This window comes from Aythya fuligula, chromosome 2 (genome assembly GCF_009819795.1).
Source record: "Aythya fuligula isolate bAytFul2 chromosome 2, bAytFul2.pri, whole genome shotgun sequence".
Classification (NCBI taxonomy): domain Eukaryota; kingdom Metazoa; phylum Chordata; class Aves; order Anseriformes; family Anatidae; genus Aythya; species Aythya fuligula.
The window spans coordinates 909595-933047 of record NC_045560.1 but is presented as its reverse complement, the minus strand read 5'-3'; the positions used below and the strand labels follow the sequence as shown (position 1 = coordinate 933047).

Sequence of the window (23453 nt, the reverse complement as noted above, 5' to 3'; positions counted from 1 at the left end):
CCCAGCACCTTGGGGGCAGGCACTGGGCAGGGACAGAGGGGAGATCCACCCCGTCCCACCGTGTGCGTATGGAGAGGGATGGAGCCATTTATTTATTATATAGATTGAGTTTTAATATGCATCCAGGTCCCTCTGGCTAACCCGCATCGTGAGCAGCCAGAGAAGAATCTGGATGAGCTGCTGGCCATGCGTATATATTACACGGACGTATAATGCACATGCAGGCAGCACACGCATGCACCGCGGATATAAACCCATGACCATGTGCAGTGGGCTCATGAGCCACGCGTGCATTGCCCAGCACGTGCTCACTGCCCCCAGGAGCTGGGAGCTGCCACGTTCAGCACCATGCCACAAGCCTGTCCCATCCCCATCCCATCCCATCCCTATCCCCAATCCCATCCCATCCCCATCCCATCCCCACTGGATGCTGCAGAGCACGGGGGGAGCTGGCTGGGTGTCCCCTCTCCAGCCAAACGCCACCTCCCCGTTTGTCCCCTGCCGGCTGTGACCCACAGCCACCCTGCTCATGTCCCAGTCCCTTTGGCCTCATCAGGGCTCCGTTGGTCATCCCACTGCAGGCAGGACTGGGAGAGGGGACGGTCACAATGAGCCAGGCTCTATCAGCCCAGCAGAGGAGCCCAGGGGACACAGGGCTGGAAAAAAAAAGCACTGTCCAGGCACTCTGGCACGGCCAGCACCGTGGGGCCGAGCTCAGCCCCAGGAGCTGCATCCCCCTGAGACAAAAAGCTCACACTGCCCTGCGGGGCCAGGCCTGGCAGGAACAGTTTATTGGCAGCCCCGGTACAAAAAGCGTGGGTAGGAGCAAGCGAGGAAGCCGTGATGCAAAACCCAGTGTGCCCACAGCGCTGCCCTGCTCAGCAGCTGCCCTCCTGCAGCCCCGTGCACCCCGGTCCCTCCTCGCCAGGCTGCCACGGGGGCACCCCAGCTGGGTGAGGTAGGAAGGAGGGATCTGTAGAGGACACGGGGGGGGTCTCCACACCCACCACAGACACCGGTGGGTGCTGCAGGGCCAGTGGGCGAGCAGGCGGCAGCGTCCCTGCTCCACCTCCGCAGCATTTGTGCACGGTACGGGCCAGCTCCTGGAGGTGCAGGGATAATTTTGTGTGAAACCAAGGTCTGCTCCCAGATGTCAGGGGAGAAAAAGCTTAAAAACACGACCCCCAAAGGCTGAGCACCAGCACACGCAGCAGCCCCAGAGCCGCGCTGAGCAGCGCTCCTCCAGGACGTGGCTCCTCGGATGTTGGGCACGGACACTAAGGGATGGGAGCAGCCCTTGCTGGGCTCGGTGCAGTTCTCCAGTTGTGCAAGGCACCTGGAAAAATGCTGATAAATAGCAGCCAGGTGCAGCAGGGCAAGTGTGTGCAGTCATCACAGAGAGAAACACAGAGGCTGGGCGAGGGGAACGCGATCACTCACCCGACACGGGCTTCAGAATGGAAACACTGTATTGACAGACTTTACAAAAGTTCTTACAAAACACAGTCACAAACCAGCAGCCGACGATACACAGCGGAAGAGACACTACTTACAGTCACCTTGGGAACAACACCACTGAGCTCCGAGAGAATTCAACCGATATTTACAGAGACGTCTGAAAAACTGCGGTAAGTTACCTCATACATTTAAGTGTTTTAGTTCAACAGTGAAGTATAGTGCCACACGTTTCCTTGTATTATAATAATAATAATAATTATAATAATAATAATAATTATCCTACTTCTAGATTAACTAAAAACCAAACAGCTCTTTACAGGGGTTAGGAGAAGTTCCTTTCATTTGCCTGACTTACCTGAGTGTGAGACCAAACCCAGTTAAAAAATAAAGAGTAAAATCACCTTCATGGACAAGAGTTCCTACAACAGACCAGCGGCACCGTCAGGAAACTGCAGCCTGACCGGTGCAAGCAACGTCCTTCAAAAGAACAGAGACATCCCTTCTCCGGGTCAGGTACCCGACCGTGCCTCCGTGCGCCCACACGCTGCCCTCCCGGCTCCTCCTGCTCCAATGTCCTCAGCCCTTCCTCCTTCGCGTCCTTCCCTCCTACACCTTCTTTTTTCTCACCTTGCTCTTGGCCGCTCTCCCCTCTCTGCTTTTCTGCCTCCGACGAGTTCTGAGCCGTGCCCCTAACCACCTCCCTGCTTTGCCTCTCTTCCCTGGACCCCAGCCCCCGGGACCGCTGTTGGAGGTGCGTCAGCGCAGCCGGAGCGGCGGCTCCCCGCCCTCCAGCCCTGCGGTGAAACGAGTGGAAAAGAACGAAAAGCGAAAGCTCGTCACTCCTGAATATGCACAACGATAGGTGGGGAAACACCTGCTAAATACAGACCCCAGAGAAGCTCTCGGGAGCGTTCCCTACGGGCAATAATCCGAACCTGCGCGGGGGGACAACTAGCGCGAGGCCTGCACCGCCGTGGAAGTCCCACGTCACCCCGCGGGGCTCAAGAGGTGCCCAGGCCTTCGTGTTTTGAAGTTTGTTTGTTTTTTTTTTAAGAGGAATTCCTATGATGCTTCGACAAAGCGGGCTTGGTAGCACGACCACATGGATGAGCTGCGATACAAGTTCACCTCCCATCACGCCGCACGTCCACCGGCTGGACCGTATCGTCACCGCGAGCCCTTCCGCCCGGCCACCCCGCGCGGCGCTACTGCTTCGTCTCTTTTTTCAGGCAGAAGTGGCCCGTCTGCGTGGCCGACTCCAGGTTGTGCTGCGACTCCTCCATGGGCCGGGGGTTGCGGGAGTGGATTTTCTGGTGGCAATTCAGGGACTCCTTGTAGCGAAAGTGCTTGCCGCAGACGGGGCACTGGTACGGCGTCTCCCCGGTGTGCACCCGCCAGTGCTTGAGCAGGTGGTCCCGTCGGATGAAGCTCTTCCCGCACTCGGTGCACTGGTAGGGCCGCTCCCCCGTGTGGATGCGCTGGTGCCGGATGGCTTTGGAGAGGTCTCGGAAGTCCTTCCCGCAGTAGGTGCAGGTGAGCGGCCCGTCGCCCTTCCCCGTGTGGAGCTTCTGGTGCAAGATGAGGCTGACCTCCAGGCTGAAGCTCTCCTTGCACTGCGAGCAGGTGTACGGCCTCTCCACCATGTTGTTGGCCTGGTGCCTGACGAAGCCGTACTTGAAAGCGGAGCTCTTCTCCGCGTCGGCGCGCTTGGACGCCTTGGAGCGGGACGGGCCCTGGCCTTTCGGGGAGGTTTTGGATTTCTGCCTGAAGCTCTCCCCGGGCTCCAGGGACGTGCAGGCTTCCTCCCCCGCGTGCGCTCGCTGATGGGCAGCGAAGAGCTGCTTGTCCAGGAAGCTCTGCCCGCACTCGCAGCAGATGTACGGCCCCTCCACGGCGGCCGCTTCCTCGGGAGCGTCCTTCTTGGCCAAGTCTCTCCCGCGGCGAGCGGAGCGCCTCAGCCCGTTGCCCGTCGGGGCTCTCTGCTGCGGGGTCGAGCCGCCCCGGCTCTTGCCGCTTGGCTTCATCACCTCTTCCTCCGGGTTTGAGAAAACGTCCTCCCACTTCCCTGCCAACGAGCTCGGAAGCTCAAGGCTGTCAGGACCTTCCTCCTCACACTGCTGCGCATCTGACGGGGCAGAGACATGCATGTCATTGCTTTGGGATAAGAACGGCCGCGTTATTTAGACTGCGATTCTTTGTTTTTGGGGGGGCAAAGGTGGCGGCTGCTTTGTGCACCCAGGAGGGTTCCTGGCACTACAGGGCTGCAAGCCCTGACCAGGAGCTGTCTGAGCAGCACTGCGCTACAAATAAAGCCCAAATGTGACGACTGCTGGGGAAAGCTCAGATGCTGTGATGGTGAGACCTCTCTATTTAGCTTGGCAAAGAGAAAAAGCAGGTTTCTCAGCAAGAGGTGAGCCAGAACATGTCACTGAGGGCGTGTGGTACAGGATAAAGGCAAAAAAAAATAAAAATAAAATAAAAGAGAGAGGGAGAGAGAGAAAGAAGGGGGATAAAACCTCTTTTTCTTCTGCGCTTGTATGTTGCCTAGGCCTGGGGCTGAATGATCTCCTGTGATATAAACGGGAACTCAAAGCTCCTGCCAAGGACCCTGGCAAACAGAGGATGAAAAGAGCACGGAGGATCTGGGGGTACAGAGGAAAGGCCTGAAAAAGCCACAGGTTTCTGCAGAGCGCGCGAAGGTGGAGGCATGCCCAGCGCCTGCGTGCACAGAGCAGACCGCTCATCGCTCCCTGTCTCGCCGCTTGCTTGTCCCTTTGCCAAATCTGTCAAGGTGCAGTTTGAAAACGGGCCGATCGGTATGGATCGGGCTGAAACTCTGGAAAAGCACCAGCCAGAGCAGTTCGGCTGCTTGCGAGGACGAGGCCAGGAAACCAGACACGTCCAAGCAGGACACAGCTTCCCCAAGCGGCTTACGTGTTCCCAGGCTTCAAAGCAGGGACCTGGGGTGACAGGCAGCGACAAGGACGTGTCTTCTGCTGCGCCACAAAGCCTGACATTTGGCTGACACAGGAAGCTGTGAAAAACATCACTTTACATACGCGTGGAAGCCTTGTAAGAACGCTGCAGCTAACGCCACCGAAGCGTGCCTGCGCTACGCCTGCTCCAGCCCATCTCCACCTCGCTGAGCCATCCGACCCCGTGCGGGTGGCCCGCGCCCCCTCGGGAGCCCTCAGCTGCTTTTGCAGCCTGCTGCTTGTGTACCGGAGCTCCTCCTGCATGCGTGCCCATCCGTCTGCAAGGGCTGAGGTCCAGCTCCACGCTGAGCCCGAGGCGAGGCTGGCAGAGACCGCGGTGACGGCAGGGTCTCACGCGGGGAATGTCCCCGGCCAGAGCCAGGAGCCCGAGCCCACCTCTCTCTCTGCCCCTCTACCTCGGTGAAGCTTCCAACTCACATGTACTGGGCGCCTCCATGCTCTCTTCTCCCTCGGAGCCGTCGTGACTTTCAGCCAGAGTCTCTTCGTATTTACCCCACGAGCTGTCGTCGGGACCAGGAAAGGAAAATTCTGCGCACAGAAGGAAGAAGGACAGCGTGAGTTTACGCTCACACCCCGCAGCTGCTTTCCAGGGGATTTCAGGAATGACGGCAGCAGCGGGTAGGAGCCGACGAGGAGGGCAAAGCCACCCTGACCTGGAGGATGGCGCCGGCAAAACGCGTCGGCAGAAGCCAGGAGAAGAGCACAGAGAGGCTGCGGCAGCTGTAGCTGCTTTCCATCACCCCACCGGGTCCCGGGAACTTTATGGCTCACCAGTGCTGGGGTCCGTGGGAGTTTCTCCTCCCTCAGAGTCATCCTGGTCCTCGGTGTTGGGATCCTCTCCTTGCTCGATCCGCGACAGGAGGTCGGGTTTGGAAATGGCAGTGTCTGCGTGTAAAAAAGGGATCAGAACGGTTCCTTCGCCTGGCGGGACAGAGACTCCTCGACCTTTGCCCACCAACCTTCCTTCGCTGCTGGGGAGGACGGGTAATGGAAGCAGAGGCTTGGGAAGATGCTCTCCCACACCTGCACCGCTCACCTTGTCTGGGCCCTGGGGACATGAGCGGACTGCAGGAGCACACTCTGCTCAGGTGAGGAGCACCTCCCAGCCTGCAGCGTGAGGAGGAGAATAAGAAAATGCATCTGTGCTTACCTCCAGGCTTCCTCTCTTCTCCTCTGTGCTAAGGTCCGCGGATCCATTGCAATGGGAGCTTCAGCTTGGGGACAGAACCAGAGCTGTCAGCCAGCGGCAGCAGCGGAGGTGCCCTCCCCACACGGTTCCCTCCGGCCCCGGATTGCCACAGCCAGAACCGTTCCTTCCTACTCGTCCGAGGCACAGGCTGCTTGTGGATTTTGGTGCGGGAAAGGGGAAAATCACAATCTCTCCTAGCAGGGAGAGCGGAAAACTTAATTTCGAAACAACAAGCGTTTGTCTCTGGGCATTCATTTCCACCACTGCTCTACTGGATCCGTTAGCCTTATGCGAGGACCTCGCCTCCAAACCCAGTTACTCAAACCAAGGAAACCTTCAGATTAAGCACAGATACATTTTTCTAAGCTCCAGGCTCAGACCCACAGATCCCTTCCAGCAGGACCGTTACGTTCCTGTGCACCCAGAGGCGGATGCAGGATTGTTTTTTAAACGGGAGAACGGGGGCAGTATTTATCCTTTACCTTTTTCCTTTGCGCACAAGAACTGTCTACATGATTAAAAAAGAATGAAAAAAAAAAAAAGGAAGAAAAACAGGAAAAAAAAAAAGGATGAAAGGCCCTGGATTGCCTGGAGGGCGGGATGGGTGTCTACCAGGGATGTCAGTGCTCCCAAGTGCTGCAGGAGGATGCTCAGCCAAGGCAAGACCATTTCGCAAAACAGGCAGGTGCTCCGAAACCCTCGTGAGGGCAGCACGCCTCCAGAGGTGCAGCACAGGCATGGCCCACAGCCAGCACTGGAAGGCGCCCGCAGGGCACGATCCTGCAGCCTCGAACGCACTGCCCCGAGCCCTCCGGCTCTCCCGGAGAAGCAGACATGAAAACATTTGGGGACAGAGACGTTCCCCGGCACGAGGCTGGGGCTGGGCAGAGCGCTCAGGTGGACAAACCTCGCCCTGCTTCCCCTGGGCTGGAAGGGATGGGTGATCCCCTACAGACGGGGCTGGAAGGAACCCGAGGCAGGGCACCCCCCTGCTGCTTGCACTCGCACGAAGCGGCAGCGCGCCGATGCCCCCAGCGCAGTGGATCTGTGGACCTTTGCGGGACCAGGAAACTCCCCGTTCTCCCCATCGTCGCTGGGCTTGAGGGTCTCTCGCTTCCCCCTCCTCACTACCCAGGTCCTCGCCCAGCTCCTATCGGCCACGGAGACCGTCAGCGAGACGGGGTCACTGCGGTGATGCTCACACCATCCGTCCCTCGTGCACCTAGCACCATGAGGAGCCGTCAGAAGCCAGCACAAGCCCTGACCGGACCCGCTCAGCACCCTCCCTCCCCGATCCGCCAGGCACAGCCTGGCCCTGGAAGACCTGGGACAGCAGCAAGCGCGGGGCAAACCCCAGCCAGACTTTACCCATGGAGATCACGGCCTCGTAGTTGCCTTTCATGATGTGCCTGTAGAGCTCTTTCTGCCACTCGTTCAAGTTCTTCCACTCCTCCTCCGAGAAGCTAAATGAAGCGTCACTGAACGCCACGGGGACCTGCAATTAGAAGCAACGTATGCTCGGCTGTTTTGCCTCTTGCTGAAGAAAACATCTGGGGATGTTTCCTCATTCAGACTCCTACACGTCTCGTTCCTGCCCCGTGCCTCAGCGCAGGCAGCCCGGTGAAGGGACGTGGTGGGGTTTTCCCCCCTCACCTGCCCACCCCTCGCGCCCCATTCACCCTCCCCGTGCTGCAGGCAGTGCCTCTCGCTGGGCACAGGCTCATTTCTCATTTTTTTTTTGCTGCAATTCTGCAGAAACCACCTCCAAAGAGGAACTGGGCGCACTGGGCAGGCACGTGGGGCTGAGCCACGCCGTGCCACGCTCGGCGTGATTCCAGCACCATCCAGAGCCGGGAATCCACGGCCCCACACTGGGTTTGAGCACCACGGACGGGTGCTGAGGGGCACGTAACCCCACAAAAAGACCCAAAAGGACCCAAAAGGACCTGTGCTGGTGCTCAGCGAGCAGGCAAGCCCTGTGGTGCTGGGCCAAGCCGCACCACTGCTGTCCTTCAACGGGGCTGCCGCTGTGGGCTTCCGTGCCCCGTATAGGGGTCGGGGCAGCGGCTCGGGGGGCAGCGGGCACCGTTACCTTGGGGACCTCCCCCTTGGCACCGGGGGGCAGGCGCAGGATCCAGAAGTTCCTGTTCCTCAGCAGGTTCTCCATGTTCTCCAGGCGCTTCTGCAGCTGCCCGTACTCCTGGATGAGGGTGCCCAGCGCCGTCCACTTGCTCTCCAGCTGGTTGCCGAACTCCACGGCCGTCTTCTCGCAGCCGATCAGCTTGGTCTCGGCCATCCGCATCCGGCCCTCCAGGTTCATCAGCTGCGCCGCCTGCGCGTCCACCTTCCTGTCCACCGCCTGCACCTCGGTCACCAGCGTCAGGGACAGCTCGGCGGTGGCCGGCAGCTCGGCCTCGCCGCCGGGGCCCTCCTCGGGGGCTGCCAGGGGCTGCTCCAGGGCCAGCTCCTGGGGCTCCATGGCCCACTCCAGGTCCTGCGGGGAAAGGAGGGGACGAGGCCGAGCTTTGCACCGCTGCAGGCACCCCCGAAGGGGGGGGGGGGGGTTTTGGGGGGTGGGAACCGTGCGCTTACCTGCGCGGGGGCCCAATCGGCCATGGCCCGTCGGGGGGCGGCGGAGGGGCGAAGGAGCGCGGGGGGCGAAGGGGGGAGAAGGGCGTCCGGGGGGAGTCGGGGGGCGTCGGGGGGGGGGCGGCACCGTCTCAGCAGCGGCAGCAGCGGCAGCAGCGGCGGCGGCGGCTTGGGGCGGGCAGGGCGGGCAGCGCGGCCATGCCGAGAGCGCGGCGCACGCTGGGAGGCGAGGAGGAGGAGGAGGAGGAGGAGGAGGAAGAGGAGGAGGAGGAGCAGCGACCCCTGGTGGGGATGGGGGGAGGTGGGGGGGGTGCTGCGCCGGGCGGTTGGGGGGGGAGTGGGGACGGTGTGGCAGACGGTGGTGCGACTGCAAAACGGTGCGGCAGGAGGTGCTGCGGCACCTGACGCTAAAACAGCAAACGCTGCAACTGCAAACACTGCAACTACAAACGCTGCGACTGCAAACGCTGCGACCGCAAACGCTGCAACAGCCAGCACTGCAACTGCAAATGGTGTAGCTGCAAGCGGTGTGAATTGCAAGCACGGCAATGCAACACCCAGCGCTGCGACTGCAAGCACCCTGTGCTGTGACACCTCACTAACACCTCACACTGCAACGCCAAACGCTGCAACAGCCAACACTGCAAAACCCAGCGCTGCAACTGCAAGCACTGCAACACCCAGTGCTGCAACACCCGACACTGCAACTGCAAACGGTGCGGCTGTGAGTGGTGTGAATTGCAAGCGCTGCAATTGCAAGATGTGTGGCACTCAGCACTGCAACAGCTGACACTGCACAACCCAGTGCTGCAACTGCAAACGGTGCGACACCCGGCACTATGACACCCGGTGCTGTAACTGTGAATGGAGTGACAGATGGTGCTGCAACACCCGGCACTGCAAGTGTGAACACTGCAACAGCCAGCACTGCAACAGCAAACAGTGTGACAGCCGGTACTGAAACACCCAGCACTGCAACACCCAGCACTGCAACAGCAAATGCTGTGATTGTAAACACTGTGACACCCAGCACTGTAACACCCAGTGCTGCAAATTGCAAATGGAATGACAGCTGGTGCCGCAACACCAGCACTGCAACACCCAGCACTGCAACATCTGGTAGTGCAACAGCAAATGCTGCAACTGCAAACACTGTGACACCCGACACCGCAACAGCTATCACTACAACTGCAAGCAGTGCAGCTGCAAGCAGTGAAAATTGCAAACAGTGCAACACCTGGCACTGCAACACCCAATGCTGCAACTGCAAACACTGCAACAGCCAGCACTGCAACTGAAAATGGTTTGGCTGCAAGCGGGGTGACACCCGGCACTGCAACAGCCAACACTGCAAAACCCCGCGCTGCAACTGCAAACACTGCAACACCCAGTGCTGCAACACTGCGCACGGCAATGCCTGACACGTCAACAACAAACATCGCAAACTGCCAACACTGCAACTGCAAACAGTGTGGCTACAAAAGCGGTGTGAAATGCAAGCACTGCAATTGCAAGCTGTGTGACACCCAGCACTGCAACAGCTGACACTGCAAAACCCAGTGCTGCAACTGCAAACACTGTGACACCCAGCACTGCAACTCCCAGTGCTGCAACTGCAAACACTGCAACAGGCAACACCGCAACACCCAACATTGCAACAGCCAACACTGCAACTGCAAACAGTGCAGTTGCAAGCAGTGAAAATTGCAAACAGTGCAACACCTGGTGCTGCAACACCCAGTGCTGCAACTGCAAACGGTGCAACACCCAGCACTGCGACACCTGGCGCTGCAACTGCAAATGGTGCAGCTGAAAACACTGTGACACCCAGCACTGCAACACCCAATGTTGCAGCTGTGAACACTGCAACAGCCTACACTGCAATTGCAAATGGTACAGCTGCAAGCAGTGTGAATTGCAAACGGTGCAACACCCAGTGCTGCAACTGCGAGCACTGCAACAGCCAACACATCAACTGCAAACGGTGCGGCTGCAAGCGGGGCAACACCCAGCACTGCCACAGCCAACACTGCAAAACCCCATGCTGCAACTGCAAACACCCACTGCTGTAACACCTCACACTGCAACACCAAACAGTGCAACACCCAGCACTGCAACAGCAAACACTGTGACTGCAAATACTGTGACACCCAGCACCGCAGCACCCAGCACCACATCAGCAAGCACTGCAGCACCTTACACAGCAACAGCAAACACTGCAACACCCAGCGCTGCAACTGCAAACGCTGCAACAGCCAGCAATGCAACTGCAAACAGTGTGGCTGCACACTGTGCAAATTGCAAGCACTGCAATTGCAAGTGGTGTGACACCCGGCGCTGCAACAGCCAACACTTCAAAACCCAGCGCTGCAACTGCAAAAGTTGGTGCTGCGACACACGACACTGCAACTGCAAACAGCCAGCACTATAACACCTCGCACTGCAACACTGAACACTGCAATACCCAGCACTGCCACACTTGGTGCTGCAACACCCGGCACTGCAACTACAAACACAGCAACTGCAAGGACGGCAACACCCAGCACTGCAGCTGCAAATGCTGCAACTGTAAGCACTGCAACACCTGGCACTGCAACAGCAAATGCCGTGACAACAAACACTGTGACACCCAGCACTGCAACACCCCACACTGCAACACCCAGTGCTCAAACCATTGCATGTGCTGCACCCAGCAGCGCAACCACTGCAACACCCAGCACTGCAGTACCCAGCACTGCACCTATGGTGCACGCTGCACCCACAGCTGCAACATCCAACACTGCACCTACTGCACCCAGTACAGTGACACTGCATGCAGCACTGCACCCACTGGAACACCCAGCACTGCACCACCCAGTGCAGCGCCCACTGCAATGCCCAGCACTGCGTGCACTGCGCCCAGCACTGCAGCACCCAGCACTGCAGCACCCACTGCGATGCCCAGCACTGCATGCACTGCTCCCAGCACTACAGCACCCAACACTGCATCCAGTGCTGCATCACTACACTCAGCACCGCCCTGCTCCAGTCTCCCCCCATCGGTTTGTCACCGCTGGCACCTTCACCAGCGGCTCCCCCACCACGGAGCCCTCATGGTTGGCACCCACAGACCCTGCTCTGATGTCATAGCACCTTGCTGATGTCATCTCACACATGACATCTGACTGCTGATGTCACCCCGCACAGATCTGATGTCACCCCCCGCTGCTGATGTCACACAACGTCACCGTGATGCCGCAGAACCCCAAAACGGCCGAGGTTGGAAGGGACCTCTGAAGGTCACCCGGTCGTCACTCTGAGCGTTCTGACGTCATCCCACATCCCTGTGGTGTCACCTGGACAGCTCTGACGTCATCCCAGAGCACCGTGATGTCATCCACACCGCTCTGACGTCACCCCGCGGTGCTCTGGTGCCATCTCACACCCCGCTCTGATGTCACCACGCACCCCTGTGACGTCACCCACACCGCTCTGACGTCATCCCAGAGTGTCGTGATGTCACCCGCACCGCTGACGTCACCCCACACCACTCTGATGTCACCTCACACCCCTGTGACATCACCCACACCTCTCTGACATCATCTCAGAGTGCCGTGATGTCACCCATGCCGCTCTGACGTCACCTCACACCCCTGTGATGCTGCCGCTGTCACACCCAGCCCTCTGACGTCACCCCCACCCTGTGACGTCACCCAACTCCCTGACATCACCTCCCAGGCCCCTCCCCTCCCCTCCACTTTGGCCCCGCCCCCCCCCCAAGCACGCGCTGCTCCCGCCCCGCCCCCAGAGCCGGGTCCCGGGGGACGGCCCCGCCCCTCCCGTCCCCTCCTCGATTGGCAGGCGGCGCAGCCAATCAGCGCGGCGCTCTTCGGCCCAATGGGCGGGACGAACGGGGCGGGGCGGGGCGGGGCGGGGCGCGCGCTCCCGGCGCGGGCAGCGGGGCCGCGCGGGGCGGCGGCGGCGGCGCGGAGCGGGGCGGGAGGGGCCGGGGACGGCACCGGCATCGCCACCGGGACCGGGACCGGCACCGGGACCAGCACCGGGACCGGGACCAGCACCGGGACCGGCAGCGGGACCTGGCGAGCCGCTCCCCGCCGCCGTCCATCCCCGTGCGCCCCCGTGCGCAGCCGTTACCGGCAGCCCCCCCCCCGCAGGGCCCGGCATCACGGCGGCCGTGTCGCCCCCCGAGCGGAGGAGGCCCCGCGGGCACCGGGCCGGCGCCATGAAGGAGGGCCGCGAGCGCCTCGTTGCTCTGGGTAAGGCACCGGGGGGCTCCCGGGGGGCTGCTGCCACCGTGCTGCCACCGGACGGGGGCTCGGTGCCCGTGGGGTACGGTGGCACCCGGCTGGAGCACCGGGAGCAGGCACACGACCCCCCCTGGTACGTAGCCCCCCGACACGTAGCCCCCCGGCTCATAGCCCCCCGGCTCGTAGCCCCCCGGCACGTAGCCCCCCGGCTCGTAGCCCCCCGGCCATCCCTTCCCAGGGTGTGCGGGGACGGGGTGGCACCGGGGACAGGGAAGGGAGCTCAGGGACAGGCTGCCCCTAGGAAAACAGGCAGCACGGTAAGGTGTCCGGCCAAATCCTGCAGGATTCGCACGATTTTGCCCCAAACGCACCCGTGTCTCCGCAGGGGAATGGCTGGGGACGAAGGCGAGGAGCGAGGAAGGCGACTCGGAGCCCGGCACGGTGCCACCGCAGGAGCAAGGCTGCGGCCACGGCGGCGTCGCTGAACCGAGCCCCGGGGCGGGTGACGGGGGCTTCGTCCCCCCGCCGGTGTTCGCCGAGAGCCCCGGCACGCAGCGGGGGCGGCCGCAGCACGAGTGCACCGAGTGCGGCTTCGGCACCGAGCAGAAGCCGGAGCTGGTGCGGCACCCGCTGGCACGTGCCACCGCCTGCTCCTATGTCTGCGGCGCCTGCGGCCGGGGCTTCGGCCAGCGCGGTGGTCCCGCGGCACGGCTGGCCGGAGCCCCCCCCGGTGCCAGCGGGTGCGCCGAGGCGGGGGCACCCCGCAAAGAGCGCAAGGAGCTGTCGCTGACGGAGAAGGTGCGGGTGCTGGAGATGCTGGACGGCCCCAAGGTGTCGCAGAGCGAGCTGGCCAAGCGCTTCGGGGTGTCGCAGCCCCAGATCTGCCGCATCATCAAGAACAAGGAGCGGATCCTGAGCGAGTGGCACCACAACAGCAACCCCGAGCGCAAGCGCAAGCGGGAGGGCAAGGACGTGGCCGTGGAGGCCGCGCTGCTGCGCTGGGTGGAGAGCGCCCGCGCGGCCGAGCTCCCCGTCAGCGCCCCGCTCCTGCAGGTCAAGGCCAAAAACCTGGCCGAGGCGCTGGGCAAGCCGGGCTTCGAGCCCAGCGGCAACTGGCTGGCCCGCTTCAGGCTGCGCCACAACATCGCCCTGGAGAAGCCGCCCCGGGAGAGGGGGGACGCGGAGCAGCCGGGGGCCGAGCGCTGGGCCAGCGCGGTGCTGCCCGAGCTGCTGCGCAGCTACGCGCCCTCCGAGGTGTACAGCTGCGGGGAGACGGGGGTCCTCCTGCAGACCCCGCTGGCCGAGGAGGACGAGGCAGCCGGCCCCGGCGGGCGGCTGACGCTGCTGCTCTGCGCCAACGCCGACGGCACGGAGAAGGCGGCGCTGCGGGTGGTGGGGCAGAGCCCCCGGCCCCGCTGCCTGCGCGGCGTTAACCTGCAGCACATGCCCTGGAGCTACCGCGCCAGCGGCCAGGCCCGCCTGACCGCCCCGCTCTTCGCCGAGTGGCTGCAGGACTTCAACGAGGAGATGCGGCGCAAGGGGAAGAGCGTCCTGCTGCTCCTCGACCGGCGCGAGGCGCACCCCTACCTCGAGCTCTCCAACGTCAGGATGGTCTTCGTGCCCCCCGCCGCCGCGCTGGCACAGCCCCTGGACCGCGGCATCGCCAGGGACCTGAAGGGCCACTACCGGCGCCGGCTGCTGACGCGGCTCCCGGCGGCGCGTGGCTCGGAGCAGCCGAGCCTCTTGGATGCCCTGCACATGCTGGTGCAAGCCTGGGGTGACGTGCGCCCGGGGCTCATCGCCAGCTGCTTCCGCGCCGCCGGCTTCAGCCCCGACGCCAGCCCCGACACGCTGCTGGCACCCGTCCGCTTCGGCCAGGAGCAGATCGAGCGCTTCGTGCTGATGGACGAGGGGCTGGAGCGCCTCGGGGAGCCGGCAGACGCCGAAATGGCCGAGGTGGCGGACTGGGACGGGGGGACGGTGGAGGGCGAGGATGCCGAGGAGCCGGTGGCGGCGCAGCCCTGCCCCTCGCAGCCCGAGGTGTGGGACAGCCTGGCCACGCTGCGGCGGTACCTGGAGTGCCGGGCCACCTCCCCGGACCTCTTCCAGGCCTTCTACGCGCTGGAGGACGCCGTGCACGCCTTGTCCACCAGCTCTGGGCGAGCCCTGCATGGGGACGCTTGCACCAAGCCGTGAGCTGGGCACGTTCTCAGCCACGGTTTTGTGAGCTGGGGCAGCGGCAGCAGCACCCGGTGCCACCGTGGAGCTGCCCTGGGTGGGCTTCGCCCCAGGGGGGGGACGTTGTTTTGGATGGAGTGGAACAAGGGTGATGCTGCTGTGTTGGTGGTGTCCCCATGCCCGGAGGATCCATCCCGTGTGGCCCCATGAAGGGCTGGCACAGGCGATCCCAGGGGGCTGGGGGCTGCTCCCCCCCGCGCGGAGCCCGGAGATCTGCAACGGGTGCATTAAACCGGAGCGTCAGCAAACCGCAGAGCGGGTGGCGTTTGTGGTAATTTAGCATAACTTCCAGCGCAGCAATTAGCAGAGCCGCCGCGCTCCCCACCGAGCGCCTCCGGGCTGGGGTTTTGCTGCTGACAGCAGCGGTGCCACCCCCCAGCCTCCCTTTGTCCTGTCACCCTGGGCTGGGGACGTGGGCTGCCCGTCCCAGCGGCACTGCGGCTGCTCCCCAAACCCCGCAGATGGCACCCATGGGTGCCCTGGGGGTCCCCATCATGTGTGCAGGACCCCCAGGACCCTGTCCCCAGCACAGGGCCGCTGCCATTCCCTGCTGCACCAGGATCCAGGAATTGGGATGGGACGGGGCTGTCCCCACAGCTCTGGGGCACCCCGGGGAACCTCATGCCCCCCACCCTGCCAGCACCCTGGTGGGGGTCCCCACTGGGGCCCAGGGAAAGGGTCAGCCCCCGTGTTAAGAGGTCAAACTGGTAAAGGGCACCTTGATCCCAGTACAAACTGGGTCCTGCTGGGTTATTTCCCCAAAAAGTGATGCTGGTGGGGACACGGATGGGAGCCAGGCAGCACGGGGAGAGCTCAGCGTGGGGCAGAGTCTGCAGAGGGATATGGGGGGGGGTCACGGGGTGTTTTGGGCAGGGGGAGCCCCTTGGGACACAAATGGGGCAGGACACACGAGGTGCCCACTGGGGTTCCCGGAGCGGGGGGCTCGAGGTGCCCATCGGGGTGCAGCGAGCAGGGTGGGGGCAATGGGATTTGGGGGTGTGGGGGCAGCTGGCCCAGGCAGAATTCATTGGGGTGCACCGGGGGGGTCCCCTGGGTTATGGGGGTACCCCTGGGGGTGCACTGGGCAGGATGCACCTGGGTGATTTTGGGGTGCATAGGGTGGGGGGGTGTAAGGGGCACCCTCTGCATTGCATGGGGTGGGTGCAGGGTGCCCATTGGGGTGCTCGGTTGGTTCACCCAGGGGTACCTGTGGGGGGGGCACAGGGTGAAGGGGGGGACATGGGGTTGCGAGCAGCAATGGGGGGCTTGGGATGTGGTGCAATGGTTAGGAAGGACGGGGAGGTGCCCATTTGGGGGCTGGGGGGGGTGCCCGGGCCCCCCAAGGGTGCAGGAGCAGCGTGTGCTGGGGGGCATCCATCGGGGTGCACGGCACACGGGGGGGGGGCAAGTGGCACAAGGGGGTGCACGGAGAGGGTCTTTGGGGTGCAAACAGCACGAGGGGGGCGCAAACAGCACCGGGGGGGGGTGCAAACGGTGCCTGGGGGGGGTCCCGGGATCCCGGGGGGGGGTCACATATGGATGCCCAAGGACTGGGGCGCATTGGGCACCCCGGGGGGTGCGGGACCAGCACCGGGGGGGGTACAAATGTGTGTGTGGGGGGGTGGGGGGGATACCGGGAGACATCGGGGGGGTTGTGGGGGGGTCCCCAGTACCGGGGGGATCAAGGGGGGGGGGGGCGGTTGGGGGCAGACGGGTACCGGGACCCCGCTACCGGGGCGCACGGTGCGGATGGCGCAGGGGGGGGGGGGGGACCACTTTCGACGTGAACCCCCTTGCTCACCGGTGTCCCCCCCACCCCCGGTAACCCCCCCAACCCCCCCCAGGGTAAGGTCGGGGAGGCTTCATCCGACAGGGGGCGGCCGAGCCGCGGCTCCCCGGGCCCCCGCGCGGCGCCGCTCGGAGGCGGAGGAAATGAAGGCGAGTTCCGCTGAGGAGGGAGCCATTACCCGCCGCCACCGGACCTGAACCTTTCCCCAAACCGGCCCCCACGCCGCTTTCCCCCCCCCCCTACCCCTTTCCCCCTTCCCCTTTCCCCGTCTCCCCCCCCCTTCCCCATTGCAAGCCCGGCTCGGTACAGGTAGGCTCCGCCGTGCATGCCCTGCGGGGAGAAACCCTTAAAGGGGGGTGGGGGGAAAAAGCTTCAGGTCGCACCCCCCCTCGTGCTGTTTGCACCTTTTGGGGTGGGGGGGGGCCCGGGGGCAGGCACCGGCCCCAACCCCTTTGTCCCCGGTGCCCGTCGGAAGCGCGAACAAAAGGCGCCCGGTGGAGGGCAGGGCGCCGGCTGTGCCCGGTAGCCCCCCCCCCAAAAAACCCCTCCGGCCCCGGGTGCTGCAGCCCCCCCGATGCAATGAACCAACCCCCCCCCGGGTCGTCCTCACCACCCCCAGCCCCCGGGGTGAGGCCTTTGCAGGGGGTGCGAGGGGTTGGAGGGGACCCCCGGGGGGCACCCAAGGGCTTGGGGTGGGCGCCCGAGTCCGTAGCGGGGATCCCCGAGGTGTTTGTAGGGGATGATTGCTGGGTTGTTTTTTTTTTTTTCTGGGTTGATTTTTCTGCCCCCCCCAACCCCGTCGGGGGCTGTCCTGAGGTCTTCAGCCCGGCCACGGGATGCTCGGAGGGCAGGGCGTTTGGTGGGGACCGCGCCGTGGGCTGCGGGCGCTCGCGGTGCCCAAGGTCTTTGCCGTGAGGACACGAGACCTGCCCCACGGCCAGGGGCCTCACCACGGTGTGCAGGTTTTCTCCGTCACCTTAGGGCATTCACCGTGGCCAAGGTTTTTCGGGGTTGCCCTGTAGCCTGTGCTGCAAGCCTCAGATGTTGGCCGTGGCCAAGGTGTTGACCATGGCCTTGAGGTGCTCGCCATGGCCGTGGTCATCACCCCAGGGCTGTCACCAGGCGCTTTTCGGGGCCCTGAGGTGCTCACCATGGCCTTCACTGTTGTCTTTGCCGTGGCCTTGAGGTGCTTGACGTGGTGAAGGACTTTGCCGTAGCTCCAAGGCTCCCTTGATGGACCTGAGAGGTTCACCATGGCCAAGGCCTTCGCCACAGCCCCACGGTGCTCGCTGAGGCCCTAAGGTTTTCACCACCACAGACATGATCAGTGCCGAGGCCTGCAGCACGGCCAAGGTCCTCACCGTGGCCTTGAGATGCTCTCACCATGGCCACAGCCTTCGCCACGACCCCAACACCTGCTTTTTGGCCAGGGTCTTCACTGTGTCCCTGAAGCCCTGTCCTGTGTCCCTGGTGCTTTTGCCAAAACCACCTCGCCACAGCGCTGAGGTGCTTGCCATCACCACGGTCCCCGTTGTGGACCTGAGGTGCTGCCCGTGGCCAAGGCCCTCACCGTGGCCCCGAAGCAGTTGCTGTGGTGCTGAAGTTGTTGCTGTGGCTCCTGCCACAGCCCCGGGATGCTCGCCAAGGCCACATCCTGGATGCACTCGCCGTGCAGCCAGAGATGCTCGCCACAGCCTCGCCGTGCTCCCCATCGCCCTCAACGCGGTGCTGAGGCTCTCCCCGTGGCCTTGAGGCACTCCCCATCGCCCCGAGGGGCTGCTGGCTCCCCTCAGCGTAGCCCTGAGGCACTCGCTGTGGCCCTGAAGCCATGCTGTGGCCCCGGGGTGCTGGCCTGTGCCATGGTCCCAATGCACACACCATGACCACGACCCTCTCCGCGGCCCCCGTGGTAGCTGGCTGGGGGCCCCGGGTTCCTGTGGTTGGAGAGGGCTGGGGGTCCCCGCTGTCACACCCCCCTGCCGTAGGGACCCTGTGGGGTGCCGCACTGCCACCACCCACCGCTGCCCTTTCCTTTTCTCCCCTCCCAGGTGCTCTCGAGCCGGGGCGAGGGGATGAGGTGCCCCCCTGCCGCGTGGTGTGCCGAAGCGGCTCTTTAGATCCTCCCCGGCCCAAGCCTCCCCTGCCATGGATGCCTCGGGGGCTCTTGCTTCGGCTCCCTCCTCCGCGGCTCCCTCGGGCTCCCGCAGCCCCATGTTTCCCCCAGGAGCTGACAGAGAGGAGTGGGGACCGAGGTTCAATTGTGCCCCTTCCACCTCTGCCGCAGCCTCGCAGGCGATGCCAGCATCTGGCCGGAAGAGGAAGGCCAACTTCTCCAATGACGAGACCGAGACACTGGTCTGGAATGTGGTCCGGCACTTCAGCGCCCTGTATGGGTCTGAAGCCCTGCGGGCTCACCCCGTGCGGCGGAAGCAGCTCTGGACCCAAATCCAAAGCCGCGTCAACTTCCTGGGCTACACCGAGCGCTCCATCGACGACCTCAAGCACAAGTGGCGCGACCTGCGGCTGGACGTCAAGAAAAAGATCACCTCCAAGAAGCACCTGCCCATGAACCGCGCTGGCGGGCCGCTGCACAAGCCGCGCCTCACGCCCCTGGAGAAGATGGTGGCTTCCACCTTCCTGCAGGCCAGCCACGACTCGGAGCCCGAAATCATCCTGGACCCAGGTCAGTCGTGGTGGTTCTCTGGGGACAGGAGAGTTGGAGAGGCAGAGTCCTGTGCTGCAGCCCCGCCGGAGCTCTTCGAGTGACGCCCGGCCTGGGAACCCCACCAGGCTGCCGTCCCCCCAGCTCCGGGCTCTGCTGAGCGTTTGTGCTCTGTGCCTGCCGGTGCAGCGTGGATTGTGGAAGATTTGTGGGTTTTGCTCTCATTTGAGGTTTGTGTCGGGATCACAGCACGCAGCAGGGCTGTGGTCCTGTAATACCTGAAAGCTGCGTGCGCTGGGGTCAAAAACCCACCCTGGAAATAAGCTGGGAGCGACAGGAGCGCCTCAAACGTTGTGGGAGTGGGTCTTGGTTTAAAATTCGATGCTGGGTGCCACCTCAAGGCAGCCGGTAGAAGACGGGATGGGATTTTATTGCCCCTGATCTTGTCAGGGATGGTGTCCCTCATGCTTAGCAGAGGTCAGAGGGAGCAGGAGCAGCTGCTGCGGCACCGAACCGCGCCGTCCTCCCGCTGCATCTCGCGGCCGCACCGCGGTGCTGCGTGTGGTCGGGAGGAGCTTTCTCGATGGGGCTGAGTCCTTGAACCGTGCTGTTTCTGCAGAGCACACCTGTGGCTTGGTTCTGCTTTGGGGTAACGCCTGGCTCGCTCTTATGACCAGGCAGTGCTTGAGGGAGGGTGTTGGGAGCTGACTACCCGACACCGTTGTGCTTTGCAGTGCTGTTGAGCTGGGCCTGCAGGTATTGCCAGCGAGGTTTTGTTGCTGTCCAGGAGGCAAACAACCCCCCTGCCCTTTCATTTCCTGAAAGGGACGTGTCGGGCTTCTTTATACCTCAAAGGACACCCCAGGTCATTGCTCCTGCTCCTTCCCCTGCTTTTCACCTTTCAGCTCAGCCCGTCAGGTGCCAGCGGGGACGGGCGGGCAGCGTGGGTCCCGTTTCACTTCTGGAGCAGGCTCGGGCTCTCTCTGAACCAAACACGATTATTGCAGAGCAAAAAAGCTCTGGGCTCAGGGCAGAAGCCCTGGGGGCTGTTTATGGGGTGCCAACCCCCGTGGGGCTGTGAGGAGGTGATGGTGAGCAGTCGTGCAGGTATCCCTGAGGGAAGCACATATGGGGCTCGGTGTGACCATGTCCCCTGTGCTGTGTCACCCCCCTGCACAGTACTCGGGGACCCTTCTCTGGGGGACCCCCGGCTGCCCTTAAAGCCAGGCCACGCGAGCTGGCAGTGCCGTTGTCGCAGCAGCTGATGCTGGATGTTGTCTGTCCCGCAGATCTCTTCTTCCCCGGCGCCACCAAGCAGTCCTTCATGCACCTGCAGCCCGGTGTCAGCCACCCCAGCATCTACATCGACACCAACGGGCAGCCCTCATCCCTGCCCGACGTGGAGGGCTCCGCCGTGCCCCGCCTGGCGGTGCAGAGCCCGGACCCCTCGGTCATCTGCGAGTACAGCCGAGGGGAAGGGCAGAGCAGTTCGGGTAAGGCTGCTCCGGGGCTTTGTGGAGGGGAGGGAGGGTGCGGAGTGTGGATGGGGAAGCGCTGGAGGCCTGGTGGTGGGAGATGTGGTGGTGGTGGTCTGCACGGACAGCCTGGTCCCGGCACGGGGGGGGCTCTCGGCACGGTGCTGGGGTCCCGTGGGTGCTGCTTGTTTGCCTCCCAAAGGGCTGCGGGTGCGTGGCTGTGAACCCAAACTGCCCAGGGCTGTTTGGTGGCGCGAGGAGGAGGCAGATCCAAGAGGAGGCAAAGGCTGTGGCTTCTCCTGCAGCATGTGGTGGGCCTGGAGAACTCCCTGCTGCAGGATATGGGGGTGCAGGAACCATGCGAGGAGGGCTGGGCTGAGGGCTGGACGGACAGAGTGCGTCCGTGTGTCAGGGAGGGGTAAAGGGGCAGCACAGAGCAGACGTGGCAGCGAGCTGCGCTCACAGGAAGGTTTCTCTTCTCTTCTCTTCTCTTTCAGCCGAGTCGGGACCAGAGCTGCGGACTCCGGACATGACAGCCATTTCCCCGTCGCTGCGGAACGAGTCCCTCGTCTCCTACGCCTCCATGTCGGAGGAGGAGGAACGGGAAGGCCGGGAGGGGGAGAGGGGCCACGGCGGGGCCATGGGGCTGCAGCCTGGGCCCGAGGCCCCGATGTCCGCGGAGGAGGACATGAAGCTGTCCCGCCAGGCCATGCTGATCCGCCGCTGCAGCTCCCAGGGCTCCGTCACCTCCCTGCCCGAGGACCCCCTCAACCCCGTGGACGCTCACTCGGACTGGGGACACGAGGGGGTGTCCGACCTGCCCCCCCTGGCCCGCTCGCTCGACTCCTCCTCGCACCCCGAGGAGCAGGCGGGGGGCCCGGGCCCGGAGATGGGCGCTTTGCCCAGGGTACTGATGGGCCCCACCTGGGAGAAGGCGACCGAGGAGGAGCCCCCGGCTCGCTCCCCGCTGCACGGCGGCGCCCTGACGGAGGAATCGCTGCCCTCCTCCGCCTCCCCCCCGGGGGACGCCCCCGCCGCCCCCGGCCCTGCCCGCGGCGTGGGCTGCTCTCGCCTACGGGAGGAGCGCCGGGAGAGCTGGAGGACTAACATCCACCACCTGCTGGACCTGGAGGAGCAGTGGGACCAGCTGTACCACCAGGAGCTGGCCATGTGGCAGGAGGAACGGGCCACGCAGCGCGAGGAGAGGGCCCGCGACCGCGAGCTCCAGTTCCGCCTGCTGGGCGTCCTGACGGACATCCGCGACGAGCTGCGCTACCTGCGCCAGGAGAGGGCCAGCGCCCGGCAGAGCCAGGCGCCCCCGCCCGAGCCCCGGCCGGACCCCAGCCCGCTCCTCGAGCAGCCCAAAGCCGAGCCCAGCTTCCCCGAGCCGCAGGCCGGGAACGCCAGCTGGGCAGAGCCCGCTGTGCCCAGCCGAAGCCCTTTCGGCAACCGGGGCCGGGGGCGGCGCAGGGGGCGGCCGCGTGGCTCTGCCTCCAGACACAGACGGCTCTTCCTCACCAACAGCTAGGGCAGGCGGGGACGCTGTCCCGCGAAGGACGTGGTGTGTGGACGGCCCTCCCTCCCTCCCCACGCAGGGCTCCGGGCGTGCGGTGTGGGTGCCTGGCCACGGACCGACGGGTGTGCTCACGGGGCCGCACGCGTGTGTGTGTCACGGAGGCGTGCGGCCGTGAGCGAGGTTATTAGCACCGATTGTGCCACCGTGCCCGGACCCCGTGAGCACGGGGAAGGTGCAAGGGGACAGACAACGCGGGCAGCTGGCGTGCGCTCGGCAAGTTTGGAGCACGCCGGCAAGCCCCGGGTCAGGAGGCGGCGATGCACGCTCGTGTGCGAGGTGTGCACGCACCCCCGGGAGGTGCCCGCGGCCGTGGCTGAGCCTCTGCTGCCGCGGGCAGCCCGGAGTGAGCGGGGAGAGGCGTGCATGCGCGGGTGCCAGCGGGGCGTGCGGCGGCGCTAGTCGAGTAGGATTACTACCTTGGGGGGTGGGGAGTTAGGAACACTTAGTCGCGGATGTGCGAGCATTTTATGCAAATCATTTAATGACCTAATTTGCATATAACCGTAAACCTCTGTTAAAAAAACAAAAAACTAAAAAAAAAAAATCCCCCAAAAAACAGAAAAGCCATCTCTGTGTGTGTGTGTGTGGACTCAGTGCTGGGGTGGCCGTGACCCCCATCCCCACCCCAAATCTCAGCTGCACGGTGCTGGGAGGCTGCTGGATGCCACTCGCTCGTGCCGATGCCACGGGTGCTGCTGTGTCATGCTGGTAATTCGTCCTGCCCGTGGTGCCTTCTGGCTCTAATCCCCCCCGGTGCCAGCACGGTGCTGCCGTGGCCTGGGGGGGTCTGGATGTGCCCGTTTGCTGCGGGGGCTGCGAGCCCACTGTGGGGTTAGGGTCCTCCCCAGCTTCAGCCCTACTGGGTGACCCAGGTCCAACTGGGCCCCCCCCGGGTGGCCAGGTCCCTTTTGGGGAGGGGGACAAGAAGCAGCTGGAGGCGTGAGATGGGTGCTGGACACTGCAGGCCGGGAGCATTTTATTTGCAGCAACACGATTCAGAAATACATGGCTGGGGGGGTGGGGGTGATGCGGGGAGAGGTGGGCTCCGGTCTCTGTGTGAAGCCCAGGGCTCGATTCCCAGGGGAGGCTTCGCTGCGAACTGGTGCCCAGGAGCGCGGTGAGAACGCAAGAAAAACGATAAATGCTGGAATTTGGTGAGAATTGCTAGAAACAGCTTTACAAGGCAGGGAGTCCCTGCTGGGCTGGGGCTGCTGCTGGCCCTGGGGGACCCAAA

General features: G+C 63.7%; 2 protein-coding genes across 2 annotated transcripts in view; one reads left to right on the top strand and one right to left on the bottom strand.

Moving 5' to 3' along the window:
• Window positions 1-23453, bottom strand: part of LOC116486791 — a 35071-nt gene that overhangs the window by 8165 nt on the left and 3453 nt on the right. Inside the window, exons 7-13 of the mRNA XM_032183270.1 lie at window positions 21752-21919; window positions 8236-8400; window positions 7736-8137; window positions 7012-7138; window positions 5226-5339; window positions 4872-4982; window positions 2665-3583 (exon numbers count right to left, since the gene is read on the bottom strand). Coding sequence (XP_032039161.1) covers window positions 2665-3583; window positions 4872-4982; window positions 5226-5339; window positions 7012-7138; window positions 7736-8137; window positions 8236-8400; window positions 21752-21919 — 2006 coding nt within the window. The remainder of the gene's footprint in view (window positions 1-2664; window positions 3584-4871; window positions 4983-5225; window positions 5340-7011; window positions 7139-7735; window positions 8138-8235; window positions 8401-21751; window positions 21920-23453) is intronic.
• On the top strand, window positions 18705-22762 carry LOC116486618. The gene is made up of 3 exons (XM_032183009.1): window positions 18705-19189; window positions 20458-20661; window positions 21141-22762. The coding sequence occupies exons 1-3, from the start codon at window positions 18718-18720 to the stop codon at window positions 22169-22171; spliced, it is 1707 nt and encodes a 568-aa protein (XP_032038900.1). The 5' UTR covers window positions 18705-18717; the 3' UTR covers window positions 22172-22762.

Bases quoted from the DNA above. Each gene is read 5' to 3' on its own strand.
- LOC116486618 (XM_032183009.1), top strand. From the start codon at position 18,718: ATGTTTCCCCCAGGAGCTGACAGAGAGGAGTGGGGACCGAGGTTCAAT. The intron at 19,190-20,457 runs GTCAGTCGTGGT...TCTGTCCCGCAG, and splicing joins CGAAATCATCCTGGACCCAG to ATCTCTTCTTCCCCGGCGCC. The intron at 20,662-21,140 runs GTAAGGCTGCTC...CTTCTCTTTCAG, and splicing joins GGAAGGGCAGAGCAGTTCGG to CCGAGTCGGGACCAGAGCTG.